Source organism: Carcharhinus amblyrhynchos, chromosome 18 (assembly GCF_965287045.1).
Source record: "Carcharhinus amblyrhynchos chromosome 18, sCarAmb.v2.hapA, whole genome shotgun sequence".
Lineage (NCBI taxonomy): Eukaryota > Metazoa > Chordata > Chondrichthyes > Carcharhiniformes > Carcharhinidae > Carcharhinus > Carcharhinus amblyrhynchos.
The window spans coordinates 1,315,868-1,330,302 of record NC_137341.1 but is presented as its reverse complement, the minus strand read 5'-3'; the positions used below and the strand labels follow the sequence as shown (position 1 = coordinate 1,330,302).

General features: G+C 46.1%; 2 protein-coding genes across 3 annotated transcripts in view; one reads left to right on the top strand and one right to left on the bottom strand.

The window, feature by feature from the left end:
• Nucleotides 1–14,435, top strand: part of LOC145355155 (uncharacterized) — a 79,046-nt gene that overhangs the window by 46,194 nt on the left and 18,417 nt on the right. The window lies entirely within an intron of this gene.
• On the bottom strand, nt 4,086–7,414 carry LOC145354765 (uncharacterized). Of its 2 annotated transcripts, XM_080206239.1 has the most exons (3): nt 7,294–7,414; nt 6,300–6,571; nt 4,086–6,023 (listed from the first exon to the last, which is right to left on the bottom strand). In XM_080206239.1, exon 3 carries the CDS (start codon nt 5,695–5,697, stop codon nt 4,939–4,941), a length of 759 nt encoding a protein of 252 aa, XP_080062365.1. In that variant the 5' UTR covers nt 5,698–6,023; nt 6,300–6,571; nt 7,294–7,414; the 3' UTR covers nt 4,086–4,938. The 2 variants fall into 2 exon arrangements, with proteins under 2 accessions (XP_080062365.1, XP_080062364.1); XM_080206238.1 differs by lacking the exon at nt 6,300–6,571.

The window sequence follows — 14,435 nt, the reverse complement described above, 5'->3', positions numbered from 1 at the left end:
TGGTCCCAGTTGATATTATATTTGGACAGGAAGATCCCAGAATGGAACCCTGGCTCAAAAGTCCAAAGCTTTTACTATTTTAACCAAATGTGGAGGAACAGAGTCACAGGATCGCTAACTAGTTTTAACAACAGGAAAACATGAAAAATGGATTCTAATACTTCTCCTTTCCTCTGCCTTTAACTGAACATTTACACACAGACGTTAAGACTAACACAGATCATAAAAGTACAGTTGAAGCTACAACGGTCTCATTCGCACAAAACATTCATGGCTGCGGATTTTTCTTCAGAATCCCCCCAGATGATCGTGATCTGATCATTTCCAAACTCCACTCCCACATCTTCTCTCTCAGAAATACATTCACTCAGTGGTTTGCATTCCAGAATCCACCCCACATTTTCCAAATGACACTTTTGGCAAGAGTCTCCACTTCCCTTTTAATGGAATCCATAACAGGAATTTGTACTAACTCCTTCAGGTTCCTGTCTCAATTGTGGTTCAAATAAAATGGCCACAATTACTTTAACTTTCAAGTTCCAGATTCTTACTAAACTTACATCAAATGTTTCAGCTATCTTTGAAGTCCTGCCCTTCACTTGAAATCTAGTTAAATGCAATTGTCTCTTTAACTCAGAGCCTCTTTGTTTATTCTTCCTTGAGTTTCTACTGAAGCTCAGTCTCTGTTTGTTTAACTTCAGTTTTCTGAAATAGTTCTGTATCGGTTCCCTGGCTATCCGGACCGTCCTGTTTCTTTGGAAGCCAGAGGCTTTGCAGCGTCTGTCCTGGCTGATGAGTGGGGAGCTGTTCACTGCTCTGTGACTCGTCTCCAACCGCTTCTAGGTTCCAGCAGCAACTAAAGCACCTCGTTGCAAAGCAACAACATTTATTCTACACACCATAGCCCTCTCTATCACAATAGAATTCCAGCTGGGATTGAAACTAACCCCACACATACAAATATCTTTGTCCAGCCTGAAATCTAACTTTCAGGCAGCAAAACATTAACTACACCAAGCTCAAACTAATTTCCAATGTTATGCTTCAATTAAATAGACCCACATCTGGAGTACTGTGTACTCCCATTGAAGGAGAGATGTGAGTGCATCAGATACAGATCAGAGAAGGTTTACTAGACTGATAGCTGGAATTGGTGGGTGCTCTTAACATGAACAATTGGACAGGCTACACTCGTGTCCGATGGAGTTTACTAGTTAGAGGCAACACGACTGAAACAAGTAAGTTCCAGAGGAACCCTGACAGGGACAACGTGGAAAGGATGTTTCCTCTTGTGGAAGAATCTAGAGGCCAATGATTCAAAATAATGGTCACCCATTAAAGATAGGAGAGAATTTCTTTCTCCCAGAAGGTGGTGAGTCGCTGGAACTCTCTTCCTCAGAGTCTGTGAATATTTTGAAGAGAGCTGGATAGATTTTTGATAAGCAAGGGGTGAAGGGTTATCAGGGGTGAGCAGGAACATGGAGCTGAGGTTCCAATCAGATCAGTCATGATCGTATTGAATGATGGAGTAGGTTTGAGGGTCCGAGAGGCCTAGTCCTGCTCCTAATTCGTATGGGATCACATCCTTGTTAATAGATTGTAGCATTTTCCTTCCTGCTGATGTCAGGCTAATGGAACCTGTGGTTCCCCGTTTTCTTTCCCTCCTTAAACACGGGGGTTACATTTACCACCTTCCAATCAGCAGCAACCATTCCAGAATCTATAGCATTTGGAAAGATGACCACCAATGTATCCACTATCTCTACAGCCGCCTGTTTCAACACTCTGGGATATAGATCATCAGTTTTTTGGGATTTATTCACTTTCAACCCTATTAATTTCCCCAGTACCTTTTCAATAATACTGATTTCTTTTAGTTACACAGAAACATAGTGGCACGGTAGCACAGTGGTTAGCACTGCTGCTTCACAGCTCCAGGGTCCTGGGTTCGATTCCTGGCTCGGGTCACTGTCTGTGTGGAGTTTGCATGTTCTCCTCGTGTCTGCGTGGGTTTCCTCCGGGTGCTCCGGTTTCCTCCCACAGTCCAAAGATGTGCGGGTTAGGTTGATTGGCCGTGCTAAGAAATTGTCCCTTAGTGTCCAGGGATGTGTAGGTTAGAGGGATTAGTGGGTATAATATGGGGATAGGGCCTGGGTGGGATTGTGTTCGGTGCAGACTCGAAGGGCCTCTTTCTGCACTGTAGGGTTCTATGATTCTATGAAAAACTACAGAACAGTACAGGCCCTTCGGCCCACAAAGTTGTGTTGAACATGTCCCTACCTTAGAGATTACTAGGCTTACCTATAACTCTCTATCTTACTAAGCTCCATGTACTTATCTAAAAGTCTCTTAAAAGACCCTATCGAATCGCCTCCACCACCGTTGCCAGCAGCCCATTCCACTCACCCACCATCCTCTGAGAGAATAACTTACCCTAACATCTCCTCTGTACCTACTCCCCTGCACCTTAAACCTGTGTCCTGTTGTGGCAACCATTTCAGCCCTGGGAAATAGCCTCTGACTATCCACTCAATCATTTTATAAACCTCTATCAGGTCATCCCTCATTCTTTGTCTCTCCAGGGAGAAGAGACCTAGCTCCCTCAACCTATCCTCATAAGGCATGCCTCCCAATCCAGGCAACATCCTTGTAAATCTCCTCTGCACCCTCTCAATAGCTTCCACATCCTTCCTGTAGTGAGGCGACCAGAACTGCGCACAGTACTCCAAGTGGGGTCTGACAAGGGTCCTATACAGCAGCAGCATTACCTCCCGACTCCTAAACTCAATCCCTCGATTAATGAAGGCCAGTACACCATACACCTTCTTGACCACATCCTCCACCTGTGCAGCCGCTTTGAGCTCCTATGAACTTGGACTCCAAGATCCTTCTGATCTTCCGCACTGCCAAGAGTCCGACCATTAATATTATATTCTGCCATCCTATTTGACCTGCCAAAATAAACCATTCACACTTATCTGGGTTGAACTCCATCTGCCACTTCTCCGCCCAGTCTTGCACCCTATCAATGTCTCACTGCAGCTTCTGACATCCCTCCAGACTATCCACAACACCACCAACCTTTGTGTCATCAGCAAACTTCCCAACCCATCCCTCCACTTACTCATCCAGGTCATTTATAAAAATCACAAAGAGTAAGGGTCCCAGAACAGATCCCTGGGGCACTCCACTGGTGACCGTGCAGAATATGACCCATCTATAACCACTCTCTGCCTTCTGTAGGCAAGCCAGTTCTGGATTCACAAAGCAATGTCCCCTTGGATCCCATGCCCCCTCACTTTCTCAATAAGTCTTGCATGGGGCACCTTATCAAACACCTTGCTGAAGTCCATATAAACCACATCCACCGCTCTTCCTTCGTCAATGTGTTTAGTCACATCTTCAAAAAATTCAATCAGGTTCATGAGGCACAATCTGCCTTTGACAAAGCCGTGCTGGTTATTCTTAATCATATTATATCTCTCCAAATGTTCATAAATCCTGCCTCTCAGGATCTTCTCCATCAACTTACCAACCACTGAGGCTAGACTCACTGGTCTATAATTTCCAGGGTTATCTCTACTCCCTTTCTTGAATAAAGGAACAACATCCGCAGTCCTTTGGAATTTCTCCCGTCTCCATCGATGATGCAAAGATCATCGCCAGGGGCTCAGCAATCTCCTCCCTCGCCTCCCACAGTAGCCTGGGGTACATCCCATCTGGTCCCAGCGACTTATCGAACTTGATGCTTTTCAAAAGCTCCAACACATTGTCTTTCTTAATATTTAATAATGCTCAAGCTTTTCAGTCTGCTGCAAGCCTGCAACCACCAAGATCCTTTTCCATAGTGAATACTGAAGTAAAATATTCATTAAGTACCACTGCTGTTTCTTCCGGTTCCATACAAACTTTCCCACCGTCACACTGGATAGGTCCTATTCTTTCACGTCTTATCCTCTTGCTCTTCACATACTTGTAGAATGCCTTGGGGTTTTCCTTAATCCTGCCTGACAAGGCCTTCTCATGACCCCTTCTGGCTCTCCTAATTTCCTTCCTAAATTCCTCATGCTCTCTTAGTTCTAGAGTGTTTTAGGGATGATTCCGTGAAGACAGACCCACATTGTTTAATGTCTCTGCCATTTCCCTATTCCTCATTATAAACACTCCTGTCTCTGCCTGGAATGAACCCACATTTGTCTTTGCTAATCTTCTCACACACCTACAGGGGCTTTTCCAGTCAGTTTTTATGTTTCTTTTTGTTCCCCCTTTGCTGAATTCTAAAACAAATTCCCAATCCTCAGGATTACGACTATTTTGTATACTTTATGAATCTCTTCCTTTGATCTCATGGAATCTTTAATTCTTCTTGTTAGCTACAGTCGCCTAATATTTCCTGTCAATATGTAATAATTTTTAAATTCTAGCCATTACCTGTCTACCATCACACTTTTTACTGTTGTTTCTCAATCTACCACAGCTAACTGGCCATTCACATCTTGATAGTTTTCTGTGAGTCACATTCAGATGAATTAAGGAAAGGAGCAATGCAACCATGAAAGGGTTAATAATCACACAAATTTAAAAACTACATAAGCTCTCTGAGAAAAAAAACGCAGATTTTTATTGTTTTAAAGCTCAAAGGCTGAACAGCAACAGTCCCTCAACAGAGCTCCACAGGGCATTCTCATGGCATGCTCTGGGAGACTTCCAAACAGAATTGTGAATAAAATATTTTCCAATTGTTTATACCCTGTGATCCTTGACAATACCGAAACCAGCTATTCAGAACAAGGCTCAAGAGGTAAACTCGTGAGACTGTCCAGTCCAGCAGAAAGAAACCCTCCGACCCTCCCCATTACCAACTATGAGAATGAACAAAATGCAGTCCTGGATATAACTGAGAACAGAAACAATAACAGCAGAATCCAACCCCTGGAATCACTCGTGAACTTGTTGGTGTCTCAGCAGCTGGGATGAAACACTGAATCCCTTCCCACACACAGAGCAAGTGTACGGCCTCTCCCCAGTGTGAATGCGCTGGTGTGTCTGAAGGCTGGATAACTGAGTGAATCCCTTCCCACACTGAGAGCAGGTGAAAGGTCTCTCCCCAGTGTGAACTCTCTGGTGAATCTGCAGATTGAATAAAGTAGTGAATCCCTTCCCACACACAGAACAGGTGAATGGCCTCTCCCCGGTGTGAACCCGCTGGTGTGTCCGCAGGTTGGATAACTGCTTGAATCCCTTCCCACAGTGACAGCAGGCGAATGGCCTTTCTTCAATGTGACCTTGCTGGTGTCTCCGCAGGTTGGATAAGTCAGTGAATCCCTTCCCACACTGAGAGCAGGTGAACGGCCTCTCCCCGGTGTGAACTCGCTGGTGTGTCAGCAGGTTGGATAACTCCTTGAACCCTACCTCGCACTGAGAGCAGGTGAACGGCCTCTCCCCAGTGTGACCTCGCTGGTGTCTCTGCAGGTTGAATAACCGATTGAATCCTGTCCCACACACAGAGCAGGTGAACGGCCTCTCCCCAGTGTGAACTCGCTGGTGTTGCTGCAGGTGGGATAACCGAGTGAATCCCTTCCCACACTGAGGGCAGGCAAATGGCCTATCCCCAGTGTGATTGCGACGATGTGTTTCCAGCAGAGATGGGGTTCTGTATTCCTTCCCACAGTCCTTACATTTCCATGGTTTCTTCATGTTTTTGGTCTCCTCGTGTTCTGTCTAGTCTGCACTATCAGTTGAAGCCCCGTCTACACAAAGAATGCTGCAATATTAATTCAATCTGTAAATGGTTCAAACTTTTTCCACACTCAGTGCGCTGGAACACTCTCACTCGGGTGTGAGCCTCGGTGCTTTTCCAGTCACTCTGATGTTTAAAGTCTTCTGAAGCAGACAGAACAGAGAAACATTCCTCCTTCTAGATCCAAAGCCCGATGATGCTCAGGTGCCAAGGAATCAAGTGACGTTCATATGTGAATGTGAGGATTGAGATTACTGTCTGTAAATCCACCTCTTCTAATATCCTGTAAAAGCAATTTACAAAAGACATCAGTGTCAGCACAGGATAGAAATCCAGAACAATTCTAGTTTCTGTGGAACATTCTTTCCTCTCTCACTCCCTAAAATCTGTGAATCTCTATCCCACACACTCTCCCTCCATTCTCACTCTGCTGGATCTAATATTCACCCTCCCAATTCTCCTGAAGGTGCTGATTAACAGATCCATGCTCACTGTGTCCTGGACACACCTGACCCATCAAACTGCCTCAACCATTCAATGGGATCATTAACTGTCCTACCTCAGCACCAGTTTCCCACAGTCGCCCTCATATTCCTTGATATCTTTAATATCCAGAAACCTATCAGTCTCTCTTTTGAAAATTCTTGATGTGGAGGCTCCCCAGCCCTCTGGGGTAGAAAATTCCAAAGTGTTATCCTTAAGTGAAGAAATCCCTCTTCAGCTTAGTATTCTCTCCATTCTCCTGCCTGTTCCCCAGAACATTTCTCAATCAAAATAATCTGCCCATCTCAGCCCTGAAAATGTTCAATCATCCTCAGTCTCCTCTGATACCTGCGGAACAGAAATCCAAGATGAACAATTCTCTGAATGATGAGAGGAATAGAAATATATAATGTAGCAACAATATGAAATTAAAAGAATGGAAATAAAAATAAATATACTTTTTTACAGAACGGTAAAATATAAATCTAATCCGTACCATACATCACTAGATATCTCTCTCTCTAAATTAATTTATTATCCCCTTAAATCATAGAATACCCACAGTGAAGAGACAGGCCAATTGGCCCATTGAATCTATACCGATAACAATCCCACCTGGGGTAAACCGTACCTACTTAATCTGCTAGTCCCCTGACACTATGGTTAATTTAGCACAGCCAATCAATCTAACCTGGACTGTGGGAGGAAACTGGAGCACCCGGAGGAAACCCAAGCAGACATGGGAAGAATGTGCAAACTCCATCCCTGGCACAGTGAGGCAGTAATGCTGTGCTGCCTTAAATATCAGTTCTCTCCTGGGGAAACCAGCCCTTTAATTGTGACCATTAGGAAAGAGCCCATCCTTTTATCCAGACAGATAAATGTGTCCGGCTGAGGGAGTAAAGGATGTCAATGTCTTTAAGAGAGAGAGAGAGACCTGGGCCAATCTTTCCAGAGTCTGCTCCCTCCCTGGATTCACTTCCTTTCCCTTCAGTTGCTGCAAGTCCCCAGTTTCCCCCCAGAATGAGGAAAGAAATGGAAAGGGGGAGTAAAGAAAGTGTTTTACTCACAGATGTGGGAGACAGGAGGAAGTTTCAGTCTGTCTGAAGCTCAATCTTCATTCACACAAAGCCCGCGCCCTGATTGGCTGGAGGACCAGAGTCCTTCCGGTCCTCCAACTCTTGCCATTGGTCAACACCTCAGTCTGAAGATCAGGGGATGGGCCCTGCCCTGCACATTTCCCCTTCTCCCTGCCTGCCTGCCTGCAGGGCGGATAGAGCTGTTTCCCCAGCGTGGGGGAGTTTGGGAGCTGCAGCCGCCATTACCCATCCAGATCCCAGTCTGGGGCAGGGATGGAAAGTGGGGGTGGGATGGCATGTTCCTGAATTCAGGATCTCTCTATCCGGGGAGTCCGGAATCCAGGAACTGAGGCCCCTCAGCTCATGACCTCGTCCAATAAGTACGAGGTAGTTGCTCCCCATGTGGATGAAGAAAAGAGCTGTCGGGAGGATGAGCTCGTTGACCACTGCACCCTGGTACAGGAGGTTATTCAAGAGGGGGGAGCAAAAAGACAAATGGTAGGGGAATCTATAATTAGGGGGATTGATAGCATTCTTTGTAAGCCAGATCGTGAGCCCCCCATGCGATGCTGCTGCCCAATGCCAGGCTGAGAATCATCTCTGATCAGCTTGAAAGGATATTGGTCTAAGAGGGGGAGGATCCGGTTGGGTGGACAAACAACGTGGGCAAGACCAGGAACGAGGACCTGTTTGGGAAGTATAATTTGTCCCATTGGGAAGATGCAGAATGGTTCATGAAGGGAAGGTCGTGTTTGACTAATTTGTTGGAATTATTTGAGAACATTCCATGTGCAGTGGACAATGGGAAACCTGTGGATGTCGTGTATCTGGATTTCCAGAAGGCATTTGACAAAGTGCCGCACCAAAGACTGCTACATAAGATAAAGGTGCACTGTGTTACGGGTAATGTATTAGCACGGATAGAGGATTGGTTAACTAACAGAAAGCAAAGAGTGGGGGTAAATGGGTGTTTTTCTGGTTGGTGATCGGTGACTGGTGGTGTGCCTCAGGGATCAGTGTTGGGACTGCAATTGTTTACAATTTACATAGATGATTTGGAATTGGGACGAAGTGTAGTGTTCACAGATGAGATTAAGATGAATAAGCAAAGTGTACAGAGGATGCTGGAAGTCTGCAACAGGATATAGATAGTCTAAGTGAGTGGGCGAGGGTCTGGCAGATGGAGTATATTACTGATAAGTGTGAGGTCATCTATTCTGGTTGCAGTAACAGCAAAATGGACTATTATTTAAATGGTGAAAATAGCAGCATGCTGCTGCGCAGAGGGACCTGGGTATCCTTGTGCATGAATCACAAAATGTTGGTTTGCAAACAGAATTTTGTCCTTCATTGCTCAAAGGATGGAGTTTAAAAACAGCGAGGTTATGTTGCTGGTGAGACCACACCTGGAGTACTGTGTACAGTTTTGGTCTCCTTACATGAGAAAGGATATACTGGCACTGGAGGGGGTGCAGAGATTCACTAGGGTGATTCTGGAGTTGAGAGGGTTGGGTTATGAGGAGAGCCTGAGTAGACTGGAGCTATACTCATTGGAATTCAGAAGAATGAGGGGAGATCTTATAGAAACACATAAAATTATGAAGGGAATCGATAAGATAGAAGCAGGGAAGTTGCTTTCACTGGCTGGTGAAAGTAGAACTAGGGGCATAGCGTCAAAATAACAGGGAGCAGATTTAGGACTGAGTTGAGGAGGAACTTCTTCACCTGAATCTGTGGAATTCCCTGCCCAGTGAGGCTATCCCATTGAATGTTTTTAAGGCAAGGATAGATACATTTTTGAACAGTAAAGGAATTAAGGGTTATGGTGAGCAGGCGGGTAAGTGAAGCTGAGTCCACAAGAAGATCAGCCATGATCTTATTGAATGGTGGAGCAGGCTCGAGGGGCCAGATGGTCTATTCCTGCTCCTAGTTCTTATGTTGTGCGCGTTCTGACTTCATATCTATTTCTGCTGTTGTTAAAATTCCCTGTGGAATGGGCTGGAGTTTAATATCCCACAGCAATTCCAAATACATGTTGCGGTTTGTCAAGTTCTGGATGTCATTAAGGGGTACTGGTACGTTTTAAGCTGAGTGATAAAGAAGGAGAGAGAAATGGATGGGGTTAAGGGAAGGAATTCCAGAGCTCTGGAACCTGGCAATTGAAAGTTCCCCACAAACTTGAACCCACAACCTTCAGACTCAGAGGCGAGAGTCCGAGACTGACTGAGGCATGGTGTTCCAGGAAGTGATACGGAGTCTAGGTTGCCTCATCCTTTCTCTGTCCTTTATCCCTTCCAGGATCAGCAAGTCTAGCGGAGAAACTGCAACAATTAAAAGGGACAAAAAAGAGTTCCGAAAATGTAGAACTCACTCAAACACTGTGGTTGAATAGTATCGAAGTAGGTAAGGGGGAGCTGAATAAACACATGAGGACAGAAGGTATTGCTTGATGAAGAAAAGTGAGAGGAAATTTGTGTCCAGTAATAATGACAGGGACTGAACGGCCTGGTTCTGTGGTGTCCATTCTGGATGAAGAACCTTACATCGTCAAACATGGCCCACCCTCTCAGCCAAATAAATTTCTTTAGAAGATTAGGCATTTATTTTTTTAAAAACCTATGCTGGGCATAGTGTTTCAACATTTGTGAAGGGACCTTAATCTACAAACAAAACACACATATAAATATCAAAATAGCCAGAAATCCAAGATAAGCAGCTGCAGATCAGGAAATGAGCAAGTTAAAGCTTGTTCAGAATGCAGCAGGGCGGGTGATATTGAGCTAAAAGGAGCCAGGGATTATACAGAATTAACTAAAAGGTTCACAGACCCTGAGCTAAAGGGGTTTACACACACACAGACCCCAGCTAAAGGGGTTTACACACACACAGACCCCAGCTAAAGGGGTTTACACACACACAGACCCTGAGCTAAAGGGGTTTACACACACACAGACCCTGAGCTAAAGGGGTTTACACACACACAGACCCCAGCTAAAGGGGTTTACACACACACAGACCCTGAGCTAAAGGGGTTTACACACACACAGACCCTGAGCTAAAGGGGTTTACGCACACACAGACCCTGAGCTAAAGGGGTTTACACACACACAGACCCTGAGCTAAAGGGGTTTACGCACACACAGACCCTGAGCTAAAGGGGTTTACACACACACAGACCCCCAGCTAAAGGGGTTTACGCACACACAGACCCCCAGCTAAAGGGGTTTACACACACACAGACCCTGAGCTAAAGGGGTTTACGCACACACAGACCCTGAGCTAAAGGGGTTTACGCACACACAGACCCCCAGCTAAAGGGGTTTACGCACACACAGACCCCCAGCTAAAGGGGTTTACACACACACAGACCCTGAGCTAAAGGGGTTTACACACACAGACCCCCAGCTAAAGGGGTTTACACACACACAGACCCCAGCTAAAGGGGTTTACGCACACACAGACCCTGAGCTAAAGGGGTTTACACACACACAGACCCCAGCTAAAGGGGTTTACACACACAGACCCCCAGCTAAAGGGGTTTACACACACACAGACCCCAGCTAAAGGGGTTTACGCACACACAGACCCTGAGCTAAAGGGGTTTACGCACACACAGACCCCAGCTAAAGGGGTTTACACACACACAGACCCCCAGCTAAAGGGGTTTACGCACACACAGACTCTGAGCTAAAGGGGTTTATGCACACACAGACCCCCAGCTAAAGGGGTTTACACACACACAGACCCCCAGCTAAAGGGGTTTACACACACACAGACCCTGAGCTAAAGGGGTTTACACACACACAGACCCTGAGCTAAAGGGGTTTACACACACACAGACCCTGAGCTAAAGGGGTTTACACACACACAGACCCCCAGCTAAAGGGGTTTATGCACACACAGACTCTGAGCTAAAGGGGTTTACACACACACAGACTCTGAGCTAAAGGGGTTTACACACACAGACCCTGAGCTAAAGGGGTTTACACACACACAGACCCCCAGCTAAAGGGGTTTACACACACACAGACCCTGAGCTAAAGGGGTTTACACACACACAGACCCTGAGCTAAAGGGGTTTACACGCACACAGACCCCCAGCTAAAGGGGTTTACACGCACACAGACCCCAGCTAAAGGGGTTTACGCACACACAGACCCCCAGCTAAAGGGGTTTACACGCACACAGACCCCCAGCTAAAGGGGTTTACACACACACAGACCCCCAGCTAAAGGGGTTTACACACACACAGACTCTGAGCTAAAGGGGTTTACACACACACAGACCCCCAGCTAAAGGGGTTTACACGCACACAGACTCTGAGCTAAAGGGGTTTACACACACACAGACCCCCAGCTAAAGGGGTTTACACACACACAGACCCTGAGCTAAAGGGGTTTACACACACACAGACCCTGAGCTAAAGGGGTTTACACACACACAGACCCTGAGCTAAAGGGGTTTACACACACACAGACCCTGAGCTAAAGGGGTTTACACACACACAGACCCCCAGCTAAAGGGGTTTACACACACACAGACCCTGAGCTAAAGGGGTTTACACACACAGACTCTGAGCTAAAGGGGTTTACACACACAGACTCTGAGCTAAAGGGGTTTACGCACACACAGACCCTGAACCTATAATAATTATTTTTGGAAAGGACTCTGAATAAGTACAGTTATATAATTCTAGTCCATTTAAAATAAAGACTGCTCTTCATAGAACACTACAGCACAAACAGGCCATTCGGCCCACTAGTTGCGCCGATCACTTCTAAACCTACTGAGCCATAGACCTATCTATAACCCCCAATCCCATTAGATCCCATATACTCATCCAGAAGTCTTTTAAAAGACCCCACCGAGTTCCCATCCACCACCACCGATGGCAGCTGATTCCATTCACTCACCACCCTCTGAGTGAAAAACTTACCCCGAACATCTCCTCTGTACTTGCTTCCCTGCACCTTAAATCTGTGTCCTCTCGTAGCGACCATTTCAGCCCTGGGAAATAGCCTCTGAGAATCCACCCTATTTATTCTTCTCAACATCTTATAAACCTCTATCAGGTCTCCTCTCAACCTTTGTCTCTCCAGGGAGAAGAGTCCCAGCTCCCTCAACCTATCCTCATAAGGCATGCCTCCCAGTCCAGGCAACATCCTTGTAAATCTCCTCTGCACCCTTTCAAAAGCTTCCACGTCCTTCCTGTAGTGAGGCGACCAGAACTGTGCACAGTACTCCAAGTGGGGTCTGACAAGGGTCCTATAAAGTTGCAGCATTACCTCCTGACTCCTAAACTCAATCACTCGATTAATGAAGACCAGTACACCATACGCCTTCTTGACCACATCCTCCACTTGCGAGGCTGATTTAAGAGTCCTATGGACACGGACCCCAAGATCCTTCTGCTCCTCAACACAGCTAAGACTCCTGCCCTTGATATTGTATTCCTTCATCCCATTGGTCCTGCCAAAATGGACCACTGCACATTTATCCGCGTTGAAGTCCATCTGCCACTTCTCTGCCCAGTCTTGCATCCTATCTATGTCTCGCTGCAACTTCTGACATCCCTCCAGACTATCCACAACACCACCAACCTTCGTATCGTCTGCGAACTTACTAACCCATCCCTCCACTTCCTCATCCAGGTCATTTATGAAAATAACAGCAAGGGTCCTAGAACAGATCCCTGGGGCACTCCACTGGTGAACGTCCTCCATGTAGAAAAAGACCCATCCATAACCACTCTCTGCCTTCTGCAGGCAAGCCAGTTCTGGATCCACAAGGCCAAAGCCCCTTGGATCCCATGCCCTCTCACCTTCTCAAGAAGTCTTGCATGGGGGACTTTATCAAACGCCTTGCTGAAGTCCATGTAAACCACGTCTACCGCCCTTCCTTCATCAATGTGTTCAGTCACATTTTCAAAGAACTCAACTAGGCTCGTAAGGCACGATCTGCCCTTGACAAAACCATGTTGACTATTTCTGAACATTCCAAACTTCTCCAAATGCTCATAAATCTTGTCCTTCAGAAGCCTCTCCATCAACTTACCAACCACTGAGGTCAGACTCACGATCGGTAATTTCCCGGGCTATCTCTGTTCCCTTTCTTGAAAATAGGAACCACATCCGCAATCCTCCAATCTTCCGGAACCTCTCCCATCTCCATTGATGACGCAAAGATCATCGCCAGGGGCTCTGCAATCACTTCCCTCACCTCCCACAATAACCTGGGCTACATCCCATCTGGTCCCAGCGACTTATCTATCTTGATAGAATTTAAAAGTTCCAACACACCCTCTTTCTTAATATCCACATACTCAATCTTTTCAGTCTGCCGCAAACCTGTACTCCAACCTCCCAGATCACTTTCCACCGTGAATACCGAGGCAAAGTACTCAATAAGCACCTCTGCCATTTCTTCCGGTTCCACACAGGCCTTTCCCCCTTCACCTTTTATAGGTCCTATCCCTTCTCTTCTCATCCTTTTACTTTTCACATATTTATAGAAGGCCTTGGGATTCTCCTTAATCTTACCTGCCAAGGCCTTCTCATGACCCCTTCTGGCTCTCCTAATTTCCTTTTTAAGCTCCTTTCTACAAGCCTTATACTCCTCTAGATCCTTAACATCTCCTTGCTCTCTGAACCTTTTATACACCTTTCCTTTCTTCCTGACTAGGTTCACCACAACCTTCGCGCACCACGGTTCCCGCGCCCGACCAAAACCAAACGTCTAGACAAACTTGGCATCATACACACAGTACAGTTTGCTGAGTGGGCCACGCCAGGAGTCCCAGTTTTAAAACTTGACAATTCGGTCCAGAGCCTCCCCCTTAGACATGAGCCACGCATAACCTTCAAATGGAGTTTGAGGTGTCACCCAGGTAGCACCTCCCCATAAATACTCACAAAGGATTATGTGAGAACACTCGTTTAGCCTTTGAGGTGTTTTTCAGTTTGTGCCATTCCCAAACGGTGATGAGGGACACCCTTCGAGGGATGCCCAGAATGACAGTCTATCCGGACAATATTTTAATCTCAGGAGCTACTGCAACGGAGAGTTTGGAGGATTTCTTACAGCTTTATTCTGATGCTGGTGTCTGATTATGAATGGGGAAGTGTGTGTTCCAG